The 19,575-nt window shown below is 47.9% G+C and overlaps 1 protein-coding gene across 3 annotated transcripts in view; it reads left to right on the plus strand.

Moving 5' to 3' along the window:
- Nucleotides 1–19,575, plus strand: part of TEAD1 (TEA domain transcription factor 1) — a 252,105-nt gene that overhangs the window by 187,809 nt on the left and 44,721 nt on the right. For all 3 annotated transcript variants that reach the window (XM_088458947.1, XM_088458946.1, XM_088458945.1), the window contains 4 exons: nucleotides 2,928–3,062; nucleotides 4,694–4,740; nucleotides 10,353–10,414; nucleotides 11,541–11,665. In XM_088458947.1, the coding sequence (XP_088315073.1) occupies nucleotides 2,928–3,062; nucleotides 4,694–4,740; nucleotides 10,353–10,414; nucleotides 11,541–11,665 (369 nt within the window). The remainder of the gene's footprint in view (nucleotides 1–2,927; nucleotides 3,063–4,693; nucleotides 4,741–10,352; nucleotides 10,415–11,540; nucleotides 11,666–19,575) is intronic.

Raw genomic sequence — 19,575 nt, forward strand, 5'->3', positions numbered from 1 at the left:
AGGCAAGAGCAGGCAGAGAGCGTCCCTTTTGTGGCGCTGCGCTGTATAACGCTCCCCTGATAATTGCCACATGTAGGCCAGGTGATGGGAAGATGGGACTGGTCACTATTCTATTACACTTGTTTCTTACAGAATTCCTTTTATTTGTCTGCAGACATAGTTCTGGAATCTGAAGGGTTAAATCCCAGTTATTATGTACTTTCCAATAGACAGTTCTGTGAGACTGGTGCTTTCAGTGTTCACAGCAAAGGTATTAAGAAAATGTTTCAGCTCTGTGTGTTATTGTTTTTTTCCTTTCCAAGTCATGTCTGTAGATCATTGTGTCCATGCAATGTGTATTGCTCAGCCTAGCACAGTAACCTGTAGTAGCTGTACCTGTGTATGAGGAGTATACTAGCAGGCGTTCATCTGTATATTCCTCCATATCTTACTATGTATTAGCCTGCATTCCAGATACAATGCAAGGAGATTTAGTAGAAATGCACAGATTACTCCTCTATAATGAAGGGACATTACAGCAGGAGAGGCGGGTATATATATATGTGTGTGTGTGTGTATATATATATATATATATATATATGTGTGTGTGTGTGTGTGTGTGTGTGTGTGTATATATATATATGGGAGCATGCAATGCAGTAAAAATGGTCCATTATTGACAAGAATGCAAAGGATACATGAATTCCTAAACTTTTTGGTTTTCTTCAGGGCAATAAATGGCAGAAGTGTGGCAGATAACTGCCCTGAGGTTATACTCCTGATCAAATGGACAAATAAGCCCCCAAATTGAAATGTTTTTTTTTTAAATAGTTCCTGCTCAGCCAGACTTTATAGCACGTTACAGACACCTGGCGCAGCTTCCTTAGAAAAGTCTGATGGTCATTCACTGGCCCAAACCCATCCGTCCTCCGGGTGCAGGTCAGGCCCTGTCACTGTACTGGCTCAGATAGAGGAGCACCACCCTCCCTGGTAACCTGCCCTACAAATCCTCCACTCAGAGCCTTTCATATACATTTATGTTAATTAGACGGTTTATTTGCAGAACTGTATATAAATGGGAAGAACATTGTAATATATAGCTTCTCCTGTATACATGTTATGCTATATACCCCATGCAGTATTCTCCTGTATACATGTTATGCTATATACCCCATGCAGTATTCTCCTGTATACATGTTATGCTATATACCCCATGCAGTATTCTCCTGTATACATGTTATGCTATATACCCCATGCAGTATTCTCCTGTATACATGTTATGCTATATACCCCATGCAGTATTCTCCTGTATACATGTTATGCTATATACCCCATGCAGTATTCTCCTGTATACATGTTATGCTATATACCCCATGCAGTATTCTCCTGTATACATGTTATGCTATATACCCCATGCAGTATTCTCCTGTATACATGTTATGCTATATACCCCATGCAGTATTCTCCTGTATACATGTTATGCTATATACCCCATGCAGTATTCTCCTGTATACATGTTATGCTATATACCCCATGCAGTATTCTCCTGTATACATGTTATGCTATATACCCCATGCAGTATTCTCCTGTAGGAAGTCTGCCATGCACAGGAGAACAAGCCTCTATTGTACATACATTTCATCCAAAACTCCCATATTGTGTGAGAACGTAGTTAGTCGCCGTCTTAGAACAAGACGAGTTGTACATTTGCTGCGCGGAGGACTAGAATGAGTCCATGGTCTCCGTTCCTGACCTGCATTACAGTCTGTGCATTTCTACCAGTCTCGTATCAGTGAATAATGGCAGAGTTTGTGCAGCTGTTTTCTATGTCTTCCATGAGTACTTTCCTCTGCTTATTTAATGCATTATTTGTATTGTATCCAGGTGACAAATATGGTAAGTGACTGACTCCAGCTCACGACGTGTGACTCTAGTTTGGCTTGGCTCAGTGTTTGGCGCTTTGATTTGTGTTACCATTACCCTACACATACCTGTCCTGCAGCACGTGGGAGGGAGTCTCCGTGTATAGAGCAGGGAATTGGCCTGTAAAGCATGAGCGCCTTGCTGCCAGCATGTGTACAACCTGCCTGAAAGCTGCTTTATGTACGCTGTCCCGTGCCGTCCAATCACCTCTGCGCAGGGTAGTGAGGAGCAGTACGGGGAGAGGTAGCGCAGTCTGACATGAGAACACCCAGCTACCCTTTTTCTGGAATACAGATAAATGAAAACTCCAGAAAAATTGAACTTTTACCCCATACACCTCTCCCCCTAATTAGTCGTCCATTTGGAATCCCATACAAGGGCCCCCTCAGTCCGTCACCCCTCTGGAGACAGGCGACTAAACCGTCTCTGTTTCAAAGCGGCATTTCTCTTAAAAATGGACGGTGCTTTAATGTAATTATTCCCAGTTACCAAGGACAGGACAGGACATGTGTCACTAATGCTGCGGACTGTTCTTGCACCCCGAGGTTTGGGGCGAGGGATGCTGGGTACAAAACGCCTTTTAGCTGGAGTTGACTCATCATTAAATTGTACCTGTTGCCTTTTTGTATTGGATGTAGCTGATTTGATCAATTCACTCCACACTAGTGACATTACTGGGGCATGAGGCACGGAGGCTACATTCCCCCCTGCCCATAATATGGCTGCTTCCATTGTGAATAGGTGACAAGTGCACTTTAGCATATAGTGTCTGTGTAATGGCTGGAACGAAAATCAAGTATTGTATCCATAAATTTAAGTAGATGGCAGTAGTATGGTCTCTGAGGGGGGAGGGGGACACACTGGTCTGGCCCATTGAGCAGAGACCAGGACCGGGTCCGCATAGCTGCATGTCAGTAGTACTATATCTATTGAGGCTTCTTATGCTTAATATACACGCTTGTAGCTGCATAAACCTGACTGTCTGCACAGAGTTCAGTAACCGCATGCCAACTGTTATATTAAAGGATCAAACCGCCAAGGACAAAGCTCTGCAACACATGGCAGCCATGTCCTCTGCCCAGATTGTCTCCGCTACCGCCATTCACAACAAGCTGGGCCTCCCAGGGATCCCACGCCCAGCCTTCCCTGCCGCACCCGGGGTAAGTCAGCTTTCCTTTACCTGTGTTACTGTGCTGGGATCTAGGGGCTGGCAGATAGGGGGTAAGTCAGCTTTCCTTTACCTGTGTTACTGTGCTGGGATCTAGGGCCTGGCAGGTAGGGGGTGTCAGCTTTCCTTACCTGTGTTACTATGCTGGGATCTAGGGGCTGGCAGGTAGGGGGTTAGTCAGCTTTCCTTTACCTGTGTTACTGTGCTGGGATCTAGGGGCTGGCAGGTAGGGGGTAAGTCAGCTTTCCTTACCTGTGTTACTATGCTGGGATCTAGGGGCTGGCAGGTAGAACCATTCAGTGCTGCAGTGGTCAGGGTGGGACTGGCAGGTACGGTAACTGGCAGATATCGGGGGGACAATGGCATAACAATGGCAGATGGGAGCCTCGGACAAGTAGGGTTTAATAGTTTTCATTAATTTTTAAATATTTCCAACATTTTTATAGCCTAATATATAGAATATACTAAACAGACATAAAAACTGCCGGCCGCTACCCCCTGTAAGTTGTACGCTCACAATAAACATGGCGGCCCAGGCGCCAGAGGAGGGCAGGCTTTGTCTCGGATTTATTTCATCCATTGTAATCTGCCTCTTGCGCAGTTTGGAGGACACGGGTATAGCGTTTTATTGGCTGTCCTTTACCACGTACTTTATACAGTGACTTGTATCTGACCGTTACTCTAACAGTGGCCAGAATAAATACTGCACCTCATACTGGTGGCACATAATATGAGCTTCGCCAACACCAATAAATCAGGCAACATTATAAGGTTAAATCAGGCAAGTACCTGATTTTCTGGTTTTTGGACTCTTTCACAAAACAATTACTTTATAACAACCAGTGTTCTGCCAGAGGCCTCTTATTATATCGCTGTAACCTATCTTATAACCTGGGTCTTGCGGTCTTGCATTGTGGCTGCCTTTGTGTGCAGAATATGTCATCTTTCTCCTAATGCTGGATTGTGAGCTCCCGTTATTACCACCATGCGGGTCACAGCCCGGGGGGTCGCCTTAATGCCGGCTGGTCTTGTTCTGGAGTGCAGCCCGGGGGGTCACCTTAATGCCGGCTGGTCTTGTTCTGGAGTGCAGCCCGGGGGGTCACCTTAATGCCGGCTGGTCTTGCTCTGGAGTGCAGCCCGGGGGGTCACCTTAATGCCGGCTGGTCTTGCTCTGGAGTGCAGCCCGGGGGGTCACCTTAATGCCGGCTGGTCTTGCTCTGGAGTGCAGCCCGGTGGGTCACCTTAATGCCGGCCGGTCTTGTTCTGGAGTGCAGCCCGGTGGGTCACCTTAATGCCGGCTGGTCTTCTTCTGGAGTGCAGCCCGGTGGGTCACCTTAATGCCGGCTGGTCTTCTTCTGGAGTGCAGCCTGGTGGGTCACCTTAATGCCGGCTGGTCTTCTTCTGGAGTGCAGCCCGGTGGGAAAGTGAAACCTTTTGCTTCCATTTATTTTATTTGGAGGTAAAATAAAATAATCCGGCTAAGCAGTTTTAGAGCGGACAGCATCATAAGAAGACTACGTTACATTTTTGATAATTGTTTTTTATTTATACAAATAAGAAAAAGCGATTGACTTGTGTATGTTCTAGTCCAGTTTATAATTAATGTTCTCTGTCTATTCACAGTACTGGCCAGGAATGCTGCAGACAGGTCAACCCGGATCTTCACAAGAGTAAGTCCCCAGTGCTATAGGGAGACTATCGCTGCTCCCCCATATGCCCCGATTACCTATAAACATGTAAATGATAAGAGAAGCCACTTCTCACTTACTGCCCGCCAGACCTCAGCAATCCACCACCGACACCACCGCACTGTGATGTCCAGCTGGGAAAAGGGTCGCATGTTGTACCCACTTAAGGGCTGATTCTGAGTTGGAAGCAAAGAAAAAAAAGAAGTAGTAACTTTGTATCCGGGCAAACCATGCTGCACTGCAAGGGGGCAAATACATGTACTATGTTTTTGCACGCAGAGTAAATAGCTGCTGCTTTTGCATGTAGCCCACATGTGCTGGACAGATTTATTTGCATTGGACACACCGCTCCCAATCTAAGTCTGGCACATTACACATCTGCCCCATCTGCAGTACAGCCTTGCTTTATTCCCACGTCTGAATCAGCTCCTTCATCTTGGTATTGGTGATGTGCAGCATCCAGCAGTGATGGAACAATATTGGGGTGGAGCTATGCCATAACGACAAGGTAGTGCCATGGAGCCAGTGATGCAGCTAAGCCCTTGGCTGCCTTTGTCCTATATTAGCCCATTGAAATCTTTCTACACACAGCTAAGCACAGGCTCCGACACACAGCTAAGCACATGCTCCTACACACAGCTAAGCACATGCTCCTACACACAGCTAAGCACATGCTCCTACACACAGCTAAGCACATGCTCCGACACACAGCTAAGCACAGGCTCCTACACACAGCTAAGCACATGCTCCTACACACAGCTAAGCACAGGCTCCTACACACAGCTAAGCACAGGCTCCTACACACAGCTAAGCACAGGCTCCTACACACAGCTAAGCACAGGCTCCTACACACAGCTAAGCACAGGCTCCTACACACAGCTAAGCACAGGCTCCTACACACAGCTAAGCACAGGCTCCGACACACAGCTAAGCACATGCTCCTACACACAGCTAAGCACATGCTCCTACACACAGCTAAGCACATGCTCCTACACACAGCTAAGCACATGCTCCTACACACAGCTAAGCACATGCTCCTACACACAGCTAAGCACAGGCTCCTACACACAGCTAAGCACATGCTCCTACACACAGCTAAGCACAGGCTCCTACACACAGCTAAGCACAGGCTCCTACACACAGCTAAGCACAGGCTCCTACACACAGCTAAGCACAGGCTCCTACACACAGCTAAGCACAGGCTCCTACACACAGCTAAGCACAGGCTCCTACACACAGCTAAGCACAGGCTCCTACACACAGCTAAGCACAGGCTCCTACACACAGCTAAGCACAGGCTCCTACACACAGCTAAGCACAGGCTCCTACACACAGCTAAGCACAGGCTCGTACACACAGCTAAGCACATGCTCGTACACACAGCTAAGCACATGCTCGTACACACAGCTAAGCACATGCTCCTACACACAGCTAAGCACAGGCTCATAGACACAGCTAAGCACAGGCTCATAGACACAGCTAAGCACAGGCTCATAGACACAGCTAAGCACAGGCTCATAGACACAGCTAAGCACAGGCTCATAGACACAGCTAAGCACAGGCTCATAGACACAGCTAAGCACAGGCTCCTACACACAGCTAAGCACAGGCTCCTACACACAGCTAAGCACAGGCTCCTACACACAGCTAAGCACAGGCTCCTACACACAGCTAAGCACAGGCTCCTACACACAGCTAAGCACAGGCTCCTACACACAGCTAAGCACAGGCTCATAGACACAGCTAAGCACAGGCTCATAGACACAGCTAAGCACAGGCTCATAGACACAGCTAAGCACATGCTCATAGACACAGCTAAGCACAGGCTCCTACACACAGCTAAGCACAGGCTCATAGACACAGCTAAGCACATGCTCATAGACACAGCTAAGCACAGGCTCCTACACACAGCTAAGCACATGCTCATAGACACAGCTAAGCACAGGCTCCTACACACAGCTAAGCACATGCTCATAGACACAGCTAAGCACATGCTCATAGACACAGCTAAGCACAGGCTCCTACACACAGCTAAGCACAGGCTCATAGACACAGCTAAGCACAGGCTCCTACACACAGCTAAGCACAGGCTCATAGACACAGCTAAGCACAGGCTCCTACACACAGCTAAGCACAGGCTCCTACACACAGCTAAGCACAGGCTCATAGACACAGCTAAGCACAGGCTCATAGACACAGCTAAGCACAGGCTCCTACACACAGCTAAGCACAGGCTCCTACACACAGCTAAGCACAGGCTCATAGACACAGCTAAGCACAGGCTCCTACACACAGCTAAGCACAGGCTCCTACACACAGCTAAGCACAGGCTCCTACACACAGCTAAGCACATGCTCCTACACACAGCTAAGCACAGGCTCCTACACACAGCTAAGCACAGGCTCCTACACACAGCTAAGCACAGGCTCCTACACACAGCTAAGCACAGGCTCCTACACACAGCTAAGCACAGGCTCCTACACACAGCTAAGCACATGCTCATAGACACAGCTAAGCACAGGCTCATAGACACAGCTAAGCACAGGCTCATAGACACAGCTAAGCACAGGCTCATAGACACAGCTAAGCACAGGCTCCTACACACAGCTAAGCACAGGCTCATAGACACAGCTAAGCACATGCTCCTACACACAGCTAAGCACATGCTCATAGACACAGCTAAGCACAGGCTCATAGACACAGCTAAGCACAGGCTCATAGACACAGCTAAGCACAGGCTCATAGACACAGCTAAGCACAGGCTCATAGACACAGCTAAGCACATGCTCATAGACACAGCTAAGCACAGGCTCCTACACACAGCTAAGCACAGGCTCATAGACACAGCTAAGCACATGCTCATAGACACAGCTAAGCACAGGCTCCTACACACAGCTAAGCACATGCTCATAGACACAGCTAAGCACAGGCTCCTACACACAGCTAAGCACATGCTCATAGACACAGCTAAGCACATGCTCATAGACACAGCTAAGCACAGGCTCCTACACACAGCTAAGCACAGGCTCATAGACACAGCTAAGCACAGGCTCCTACACACAGCTAAGCACAGGCTCATAGACACAGCTAAGCACAGGCTCCTACACACAGCTAAGCACAGGCTCATAGACACAGCTAAGCACAGGCTCATAGACACAGCTAAGCACATGCTCATAGACACAGCTAAGCACAGGCTCCTACACACAGCTAAGCACAGGCTCCTACACACAGCTAAGCACAGGCTCATAGACACAGCTAAGCACAGGCTCCTACACACAGCTAAGCACAGGCTCCTACACACAGCTAAGCACAGGCTCCTACACACAGCTAAGCACATGCTCCTACACACAGCTAAGCACAGGCTCCTACACACAGCTAAGCACAGGCTCCTACACACAGCTAAGCACAGGCTCCTACACACAGCTAAGCACATGCTCCTACACACAGCTAAGCACATGCTCCTACACACAGCTAAGCACAGGCTCATAGACACAGCTAAGCACAGGCTCATAGACACAGCTAAGCACAGGCTCCTACACACAGCTAAGCACAGGCTCCTACACACAGCTAAGCACAGGCTCATAGACACAGCTAAGCACATGCTCCTACACACAGCTAAGCACATGCTCCAACACACAGCTAAGCACAGGCTCCTACACACAGCTAAGCACATGCTCCAACACACAGCTAAGCACATGCTCCAACACACAGCTAAGCACATGCTCCAACACACAGCTAAGCACATGCTCCAACACACAGCTAAGCACAGGCTCCTACACACAGCTAAGCACAGGCTCATAGACACAGCTAAGCACAGGCTCCAACACACAGCTAAGCACATGCTCCAACACACAGCTAAGCACAGGCTCCTACACACAGCTAAGCACATGCTCCAACACACAGCTAAGCACATGCTCCAACACACAGCTAAGCACAGGCTCATAGACACAGCTAAGCACAGGCTCATAGACACAGCTAAGCACAGGCTCCTACACACAGCTAAGCACATGCTCCTACACACAGCTAAGCACATGCTCCTACACACAGCTAAGCACAGGCTCCTACACACAGCTAAGCACATGCTCATAGACACAGCTAAGCACAGGCTCCTACACACAGCTAAGCACATGCTCATAGACACAGCTAAGCACAGGCTCCTACACACAGCTAAGCACAGGCTCCTACACACAGCTAAGCACATGCTCATAGACACAGCTAAGCACATGCTCATAGACACAGCTAAGCACATGCTCATAGACACAGCTAAGCACAGGCTCCTACACACAGCTAAGCACAGGCTCATAGACACAGCTAAGCACAGGCTCCTACACACAGCTAAGCACAGGCTCATAGACACAGCTAAGCACAGGCTCCTACACACAGCTAAGCACAGGCTCATAGACACAGCTAAGCACAGGCTCATAGACACAGCTAAGCACATGCTCATAGACACAGCTAAGCACAGGCTCCTACACACAGCTAAGCACAGGCTCCTACACACAGCTAAGCACAGGCTCATAGACACAGCTAAGCACAGGCTCCTACACACAGCTAAGCACAGGCTCCTACACACAGCTAAGCACAGGCTCCTACACACAGCTAAGCACATGCTCCTACACACAGCTAAGCACAGGCTCCTACACACAGCTAAGCACAGGCTCCTACACACAGCTAAGCACAGGCTCCTACACACAGCTAAGCACATGCTCCTACACACAGCTAAGCACAGGCTCCTACACACAGCTAAGCACAGGCTCATAGACACAGCTAAGCACAGGCTCATAGACACAGCTAAGCACAGGCTCCTACACACAGCTAAGCACAGGCTCCTACACACAGCTAAGCACAGGCTCATAGACACAGCTAAGCACATGCTCCAACACACAGCTAAGCACATGCTCCAACACACAGCTAAGCACAGGCTCCTACACACAGCTAAGCACATGCTCCAACACACAGCTAAGCACATGCTCCAACACACAGCTAAGCACAGGCTCATAGACACAGCTAAGCACATGCTCCAACACACAGCTAAGCACAGGCTCCTACACACAGCTAAGCACAGGCTCCTACACACAGCTAAGCACAGGCTCCTACACACAGCTAAGCACAGGCTCCTACACACAGCTAAGCACATGCTCCAACACACAGCTAAGCACAGGCTCCTACACACAGCTAAGCACATGCTCCAACACACAGCTAAGCACATGCTCCAACACACAGCTAAGCACAGGCTCATAGACACAGCTAAGCACAGGCTCCTACACACAGCTAAGCACAGGCTCCTACACACAGCTAAGCACAGGCTCCTACACACAGCTAAGCACATGCTCCTACACACAGCTAAGCACATGCTCCTACACACAGCTAAGCACATGCTCCTACACACAGCTAAGCACATGCTCCTACACACACACACAACATCAAACATGCACTCATCATACATAGGCTGCACCCCTTTATTTGCCCAGCAAATGCCCATGTCACAGTACTTTGTGTTTTAACAGTGACCGCATCACTTTCAGCTGTAATTTATGCACAAGGGAAGTAACTGTATTGATGTAGCTGAGTGTGTTTCTGCCTTTTATTTGCAGCGTCAAGCCATTTGTCCAGCAAGCATATCCCATCCAGCCAGCAGTCACAGCGCCTCTTACAGGTAACGTGTGCAGGTCTCTGCATTTATATATCACTCCCACCCCACGCTCCCTACTTTCTAGTCTCACCCCGATCCCGTCACACTGTCTGTCTTGAAATAATAGTATTCTGCTTTATACAATTCCTCCAGTAACATTACGCTGGCGGATACAAGTGCTCTCTCTTATGGCAGAATGTCCGTTTTGGGGAATCTCCAACCTAAATGTGTGAAATGTAAGGACGGGTGCTTTGTGTGCATAGTTTTCCTTTCCGCTGACTGTAAATGCGGATGAACCCGAGTGATCTCTTGATGAAATATTTTCCTTAGAGTGTAGTCATTTCAAGAAATGTTTAAATTCCTCCTGATTTCCTCGGGGGACCCTGAGCACAGGTGCGCCTCCTAGAAAGTTTAATTGAACCACTGGGGCAAAGCATCATGTGACCGGGATAGTGATTGTGAGTTGTGCCCCCTGAGAGTCAGATCTGTGTGGTGACGACGTCTCGACTCCGCTCTCTCCTGTGTTACAGTTCAATTGTAGTAAGTAGGGCTTGTAAAGCATCTCTGCACCGCTGCTGCTCTACTCATGGGGTAGGACCTACAGTCATTCATGTTTGGGGTAAGGTTCTCACCTTTCTACACATAATACATCATTTTGAGGTTTATGGCCGCAGTGTGGGTTGGTGGATCTGAGAATGTATGCATACGCTGCAGGTACCGCCTTCTGTAATCAGCCGGCTACTTAGATCCACTGCATGCGTCCGATGCATCAGAGGAACATCGCTTGTGCCATCTGACGTCCGAGCAACCCTATGAATGTCCGCCACAGCTAAGCTGCCAAGGCCATTGAATCTGCGCCCCCACAACGCCTGCGTTTTATACGCACCTCCTTGGAAACGCCTGCAGTCAAACTGCGCCTGAAACCGCACTGCGACCGGCATTGCGACTCATGTGCAGTGCGGTTCTGGCGCACGCACAGACTTTAAAACATTGGCTTACTGCGACTGAGCCTAAATGGCGTCCACCCCTGAATCCAGCCCTTAGTTCCACTTCAATCCCGTACCAAAGCGATTTACACTACTACGTCAGGGATGAGTATGTATAGAAGTGATCAGTGCTGATAATTGCTATTAATCTATTTAACCTTCAGGATTTGAACCTTCTGCTCCCCCTGCCTCCGCGGTGCCCGCGTGGCAAGGCCGTTCCATTGGCACAACCAAGCTCCGTCTGGTAGAATTTTCCGCTTTTCTAGAGCAGCAGAGAGACCCGGAAGCAGTAAGTGAGAATGAGAAAGTACTAACCATGACGGGTGATTAATCATTGTATAATCCATCCCACCGTCATCGCAATGTGCACAATGGTTGTTTATGTTTTTATAATACAAGTTTAGTATTATAATGTAAGCCTATAAAAGTTTTAGGGGCAGTGCAGCTGGCATAGTGGTTAGTATTACTGTCCCGCAGCCATGAGATCATGAGTGTAATTCCTGACCAAGGACCTGTCTGTGTGGAGTTTGTATGTTCTAGCCATATTTGACTGCATTTCCTTCAGATGCTTTGGTTTCCTCCCACAATCCAAAAACCTACCGGTAAATTCTGTGCGCGTGTGCGTGCATGAGGCAGGGAATATAGAGTGTAAGCTCCTCTGAGGGACTGATACAGCGCTGCGGCATAGGTGTGCGCTATATACATAACTGTTAGTAGTATAAATTGTAAGTAGTCATGAAAAGCAGATATGACTTTTATTTACATAGTATCATTTATACTCCTATAATTTATACACTCCCTTCTAGAAAATGTGTAATGAATAGTATGATAATAAAAGCACAATGGGTAATGTGACATATGGGAATGTTTCCCTTAATATAAATGGGGCGAATGTTAAAGGTGCTTCTTCAATTTGGGGGAGGGGGGTGGTATGATATGTCGTCATTCTTCATATTTTACGATTGGGGAAAACGCTCCTGGAGAAAGACATATTGGCAGCTGTTAGTTGGGTAGATGAGCTCGGATAGCGATATGAATTAAAGGAATTTTCCAAACATCCGCCCAATAGTCCATGTTCTATTCTGTCCATACCAGCGCTCCACCTCTCTGCCCCTTGTACCTGCCTGATGTCCGGGTCTATCAGATGGGGCGGTGGTGACTATTGGGGCAGTGTTCGGGCACCTGTCTCTCTGGCAGGCTTAGCCAGCAGCTGCAGTGTGATCTCAGAGCTGTCTTTAGGTATGTTAGTTAGCGTACATGGCATATAGAATATCTCATTCCAGTAGCATTCCTGAGAGCTCTGTCCCTCATCCCCTGACACGTTTCTTCTTGTTGCTCCAGCCCTGATGTGTTTCTCAGATCTGTAGTCTTAGCGATAGGGCGAAATATCATTTTGTATAAAAAGATGTTGAGCTTTTGTATTCCTTTTTTACTTTTGTTTCAAATGAGTGGTTATTAATAGCTAGAGCTTATTAGGATACATGTCATGGCCTGAGCGCTGGCGTTCTACTGCGAGTGCCGTTAGATTCCTGGTTGTAGCACCTCGCACCGCAGAAGAAGCCCCAGTGCATGGGAATCCCGGCCCCCAGACTACATTACAGGATCTTCATCATTCACGTTGTAGCAGAACCAATTGTCCCAAAGGGAAGACATACAAATACGCACAATTTATTTCTCCAAGACAATAAAGGAGATGATCAAACTGCGAGTCTCTGAGTTATCCAATTCGCTATCGCTATTCCCCCAGAAATCTCCGTGTCGTCTGCTCTCCATCCAATAGAGATCTGTTCTTCCATAAGATTCTTTCTGGGCTGGTGCACTAACAAGTGTCTGACATGGACAATAGATCTGTACAGTCTTTACTCAGTAGAAATGTGGACCAAAGGCAGTTATCCACACACAGCGACGGCCGCGCACACAGCGACGGCCGCACGCACAGCGACGGTTCCTGGGTCAGGACTCGTGTCATGTGCTGGTAATATCACTGATTGATTGGGGCAAGAAATGTCTTGTATTACTGTTTCCTTGGCAAGCCTGGCTCAGCTGCAACATAACCCGGATCTGCCCATACTGTGCCCATCCTGTACGGGTAATGCACCATAATATCATTCCCAGTACTGTACATGCTGCCGGTGCCACCCTCTGCCGCATTCCTCGGCACAGCAGTCCTGGCCGTCTTTGGCAGCCTGTGTGTAAAATGAGCCCTCGTTACTCCTTCAGACAGTGGCCGGGGCAGGAGGCTGCACACCCTGGCAGGGCCATAGTAGGGCAAGTCTGCCTTTTTATAACAACTATTTTAAATGTCTTGCTCTCATGCAGAGCTATTCTGAGCGCGGGGGATTAGTCACATGCAGGGCTTGGGATATCTGACACTCTCTACTCGCCTTGTCTGTCACAGATCTGTTGTCTCATTCTGGAATCATATAGAGGGCATAGAACTTGTCTGCTTTATTCTCTTCACTGACTTTCTTATTTCCTACATCCAAATACTCCTAATAATTACTTGTACAAAATGTATAAGGAAATACAAATAATTCATACACGTTTATGTGTGCGAGTGTAATAGGCCCATAGGATATACTGTAACTTTCACCATTGGTTAGATCCTCCGTAGCAGAGTGTAGGTTACTGTACCATTTGGTGGTGTGGGTTGAGGCCTGCAAATGCCTGTAGACCCTACAACAACAGGTACAGCCAATCAATAGTGAACGCTAGGGTCGGGATGGTAATAGTGAACGCTAGGGTCGGGATGGTAATAGTGAAAGCTAGGGTCGGGATGGTAATAGTGAACGCTAGGGTCGGGATGGTAATAGTGAATGCTAGGGTCGGGATGGTAATAGTGAACGCTAGGGTCGGGATGGTAATAGTGAACGCTAGGGTCGGGATGGTAATAGTGAACGCTAGGGTCGGGATGGTAATAGTGAACGCTAGGGTCGGGATGGTAATAGTGAACGCTAGGGTCGGGATGGTAATAGTGAAAGCTAGGGTCGGGATGGTAATAGTGAACGCTAGGGTCGGGATGGTAATAGTGAAGGCTAGGGTCGGGATGGTAATAGTGAAGGCTAGGGTCGGGATGGTAATAGTGAAAGCTAGGGTCGGGATGGTAATAGTGGAAGCTAGGGTCGGGATGGCAATAGTGGAAGCTAGGGTCGGGATGGTAATAGTGGAAGCTAGGGTCGGGATGGTAATAGTGGAAGCTAGGGTCGGGATGGCAATAGTGAAAGCTAGGGTCGGGATGGTAATAGTGAAAGCTAGGGTCGGGATGGTAATAGTGAAAGCTAGGGTCGGGATGGTAATAGTGAAAGCCTAGGGTCGGGATGGTAATAGTGAACGCTAGGGTCGGGATAGTAAAAAAAAAATAATAAACAAGTAAGGACAAATAAAAGATCCTTTCGGTCTATTGTATTTACTGTATTCAGATTTTCTAACCTGCTCTGAGGATATTGTTTCCAGAACAGGGATGTAGTCATAATCCCAGCTGTCGGTATGCCGACGCTCAGAATGCCGACGCTGAAATCCCGGCACCAGCATCCCGACTGCTGACATTCCTGATGGTGAGTACTGGGGTTAGGGGGAGGGTTAGGAGTTAGGCACAAGAGGCAGGGTTAGGCTCAGGCTGCGGGTGAGGGGTAGGAGAGGGTTAGGCTCAGGCTGCGGGTGGGGGGGTAGGAGAGGGTTAGGCTGAAGCTGCGGGTGGGGGTTAGGAGAGGGTTAGGCTCAGGCTGCGGGTGAGGGGTAGGATAGGGTTAGGCTCAGGCTGCGGGTGAGGGGTAGGAGAGGTTTAGGTTTAGGCTGTGGGGGGTAGGGGAGGGGTTAGGTTTAGGCTGTGGGTGGGGGTAGGAGAGGGTTAGGCTCAGGCTGTGGGGAGGGAGGGTTAGGCGAAGTATACTTACCTGCTTGTGTTGGGAATGTAACCCAGAGGGGATGCCAGCGTCGGGACTGTAAACGCTGGGATCCTGAGCATCGGCACCCCCATACCCAACCCCAAGAACACTGTGAATAACACTGATAGCATGACGACATGGCGCTATCCTCTGACTGCATATTCCTCCATCTCCCTGCGTCGTGTTATTGCCGCTCTCCCCAATTGGCCAGATCTTGTCTGTTCCTGGATGCTGGGATGAGCGAGTGTTTGGGAATTGTATGGCTGCTGTAACGCCTGCTAGTGACTGCACTAATAACATTATTTATAGAGCGGAATAACCACATTGTAGCGCATATTTACGATGTCCCTGACCGTATGTGTCGTTCCTTATCTTGCTGTAATTAGCCGTGTGCTGGCTTACACAGAGGAAGCATGGGGTTTCCCAGTCACAGAGCATGGTAAGTAAGTTGAATTGATTTTCTGACTGTATAACTAGAGTGATACATAGAGGAGGAGCTGTGACAATTGCTCATTAATGTTCCAGTAATGCATGTTCCACCCAGCAGCTAATCTATAGATTCCGGGGATTTGTGCTGGATTCCTGGCCAGTTCAGTGGGTGGGATTGCTGATGGGACACCCCCTAAGGATTGAGATGTTGCTGATTGCACAGCTCAGTGTATTACAGTCATTGGGTTCTGTTATAGATAAAATGATTAGCGGGTAACATAGCACCATGCCCAGTAGCAGACCATATGCCCAGTGCCCTTGCATTGTGTAATGGAGTAAAACACTGCATTGGACTGAACGAGGTCATGGACAGCCAATATGCAGCACTTCCAGGTAACTACATTCTAATCCAGACTGCTGGAAAAATGACGCCACCTCAGTGTGTAGAGAAGAGGTTCCTAAACGGGGTCCTCCAGGCTCCCCCACAGTTCAGGTGTAAAGGCCCCCATACATCAGCAATCATGCAATTTGCAAAAGATTTTTATACACAATTTTTCCCTTTTTCAATCGATTGCAGATGTAAGGGGGCCTTTAGAGATATCCATGGTTAGGCGCAGGTGGTTACATCAAATTGACTGAAGTACTAATTGTCTCCTGTGGTCAAGCATGGATATCCTTGACTGTTAGGGTGCCTTGGGGACTGAGGGCCTGATTCAGACCCAGATGCTATTCGCATTGCGCTCGCTATTGCCAATGGTTGCTAATCTGCGCCTGCGCAAACTACACAGTGCGTTCAGAGATCCCTCGCTCGCACAGCAGAGTGAGTGACAGGAGAGGCCGTTTGTGGGTGGTAACAGGGGCAGCCCAGTAAAAACAGGGGGTTGGAGATGCGAACGCAGGCGTGCCAGAGTGTTTCAACGCCGTTTTAGAGGCGTGCATAATTAACAGGCAGTGTCATAGTACACGTCACCAGTCATTTTTTTACTCTGTTTTCCTTACAATGCTTGCGGTACAAAAAAGCTACCACAAGCACTGCGTTCACATCTGATAGTGGTCGATGTACCAATGTTTTCACAAACTTCAAGCAGATGACGTGGGGCAGTGGGCGTCTCTGCATTCGCTAAGGGGAGTCTGCATACACAAAGCGAACGCTAGTACAGGTAAGATGGGCGTGCTTATGCCTTGGCGAGCGATCGCTCCCCGTCGCTTCACTTTCAAATATTTGCATACGCATTGAGCGAGCGTACGCTCATAGCGACCGGGTCTGAATCAGGCCGCAAGCGGGTCGATGGCCGGGCAGTGCACACGCGCTCGCCCCGGAGCAAGTGAGAAATCACTCGCTGCGGGGCTCGCAGCAAAACGGGGCGGCTGTCGATGTTGATCGACAGCTCGCCCCGTTTTGTAGGCGGGTTGGGGGGGGGATGGCTGCACGAATGGAGACGTTCCCAAAGGAATGCCTGCCATTTGAGGGTGGCCCTACTGACATAGTGATGTCAGTAGTGAGCTTCCGGCTCTATTAGAGCCGGAAGCTCACTGGGGCTTGCGGCAGACGAGACCCTACCACAAGGGTCTCGTCGCAAGCCTGATGGCCGCAACCATCACCTGGCTGCTCGCAAAAGCTGTGGGTGGTCACCCACAGCTTGGCGAGCGGCCAGGAGTCCGGCTCCAAGAAAAGAAAAAAAAACGCCCTGATTCAGAGCGAGCGCTATGCAAGCACGTCCTGCTCTGAATCAGGGCCTGAGTTTGGGAACCTTTGGTGTATATGGAAGCATCAGTCCAATTGAATAGTAAGCGTGGCCCTTGATAAACACATTGCAATGCAACTCCAATTATGGGAACTGCCCTGTTCCTGGTCCTACAAGAACCCATTTAGTGGAATTCACACACTTGCTAAAAAATTGTACACTCATGCATACACTAAATACCAGTACAGCTGTAGGGCTACAGTATGGTGAGAGATTGTACAGTAATGTGGATGGCTCTGTCCATAATGGTATATAACAGGGGAGTCTACACTAATGCATACAGTATGGTGAGAGATTGTACAGTAATGGGGATGGCTCTGTCCATAATGGTATATAGCAGGGGGTATACACTAATGCATACAGTATGGTGAGAGATTGTACAGTAATGGGGATGGCTCTGTCCATAATGGTATATAACAGGGGAGTCTACACTAATGCATACAGTATGGTGAGAGATTGTACAGTAATGGGGATGGCTCTGTCCATAATGGTATATAGCAGGGGGTATACACTAATGCATACAGTATGGTGAGAGATTGTACAGTAATGGGGATGGCTCTGTCCATAATGGTATATAGCAGGGGGTATACACTAATGCATACAGTATGGTGAGAGATTGTACAGTAATGGGGATGGCTCTGTCCATAATGGTATATAACAGGGGAGTCTACACTAATGCATACAGTATGGTGAGAGATTGTACAGTAATGGGGATGGCTCTGTCCATAATGGTATATAGCAGGGGGTATACACTAATGCATACAGTATGGTGAGAGATTGTACAGTAATGGGGATGGCTCTGTCCATAATGGTATAGAAGGGGTAAGTCTACTCTACCGCATACACTAATTGTGATATTGAGTTCAGATTCTGTATCAATGGAACAGATGAAGACACTTGTGTGTGTATGTGGGATAAATATAACAGTATGTTTGGCTGTAACACATCTAAACACAAGGACAGCAGGGAGCATAACACGGGCGCAGGAACAGGACTGGCGGCACAGAGTCGCATCACCTCGCAATTATCTCTTCTCCCCGCAGTTATTAGTTGTATGTAACTAATAACGCTTCCGGTGCTGTGCAGTAATCCGTGCCTGGCACCCTAACAATCCCCCGCAGGAGTATGGGGACTATTCCATCTTCTCTGTCTGGGCACTAGTTATGGTTGGAGGCTTTTGTCTTGTGTTTAGTACGTGGTTTTATTTCCTCGGTTCCTGACAGCTTTGTACATAGCTGATCGCCTTCCAGGATAGGGATGATTTGTGCAGGTCTGCCCAGAGGTGCTGTAACCAGACCGCTCCCTACACCCTCCCGCTGCAATGACCTGTTCTGCTAAACTTCATGGAAGTACCACCGTTTGTTTTCTGCAGGTCCAGCGTATTGTAGTGATCCCAGATAGAAGACAAACTGTATGTACTAAGCAGATCTCTCCCAGGCGTTGTCTGCCCTAGTGATTGTAGATATGAACACTATGGGGGTTATATGGTAGTGACTTCTCCTGTTACATAGGTGCAGACTTCCGTATACTTCTCTCTGACTGTGTGTTCTGAGCTAATACCTATGTACACGTACTGTGTGAGGCAGTGTACGCAGCGTATGACTGTATGATAATAATAATATTACCTATGTACACGTACTGTGTGATAATAACAATACCCATGTACACGTACTGTGTGAGGCAGTGTACGCAGCGTATGACTGTATGATAATAATAATAATACCTATGTACACGTACTGTGTGATAATAATAATAATACCTATGTACACGTACTGTGTGAGGCAGTGTACACAGCGTATGACTGTATGATAATAATAATAATACCTATGTACATGTACTGTGTGATAATAACAATAATACCTATGTACATGTACTGTGTGAGGCAGTGTACACAGCGTATGACTGTATGATAATAATAATAATACCTATGTACATGTACTGTGTGATAATAATAATAATAATACCTATGTACACGTACTGTGTGAGGCAGTGTACACAGCGTATGACTGTATGATAATAATAATAATACCTATGTACATGTACTGTGTGAGGCAGTGTACACAGCGTATGACTGTATGATAATAATAATAATAATACCTATGTACACGTACTGTGTGATAATAATACCTATGTACACGTAC

This window comes from Taudactylus pleione, unplaced genomic scaffold (genome assembly GCF_031769625.1).
Source record: "Taudactylus pleione unplaced genomic scaffold, aTauple2 ptg000875l, whole genome shotgun sequence".
Taxonomy (NCBI): Eukaryota; Metazoa; Chordata; class Amphibia; order Anura; family Myobatrachidae; genus Taudactylus; species Taudactylus pleione.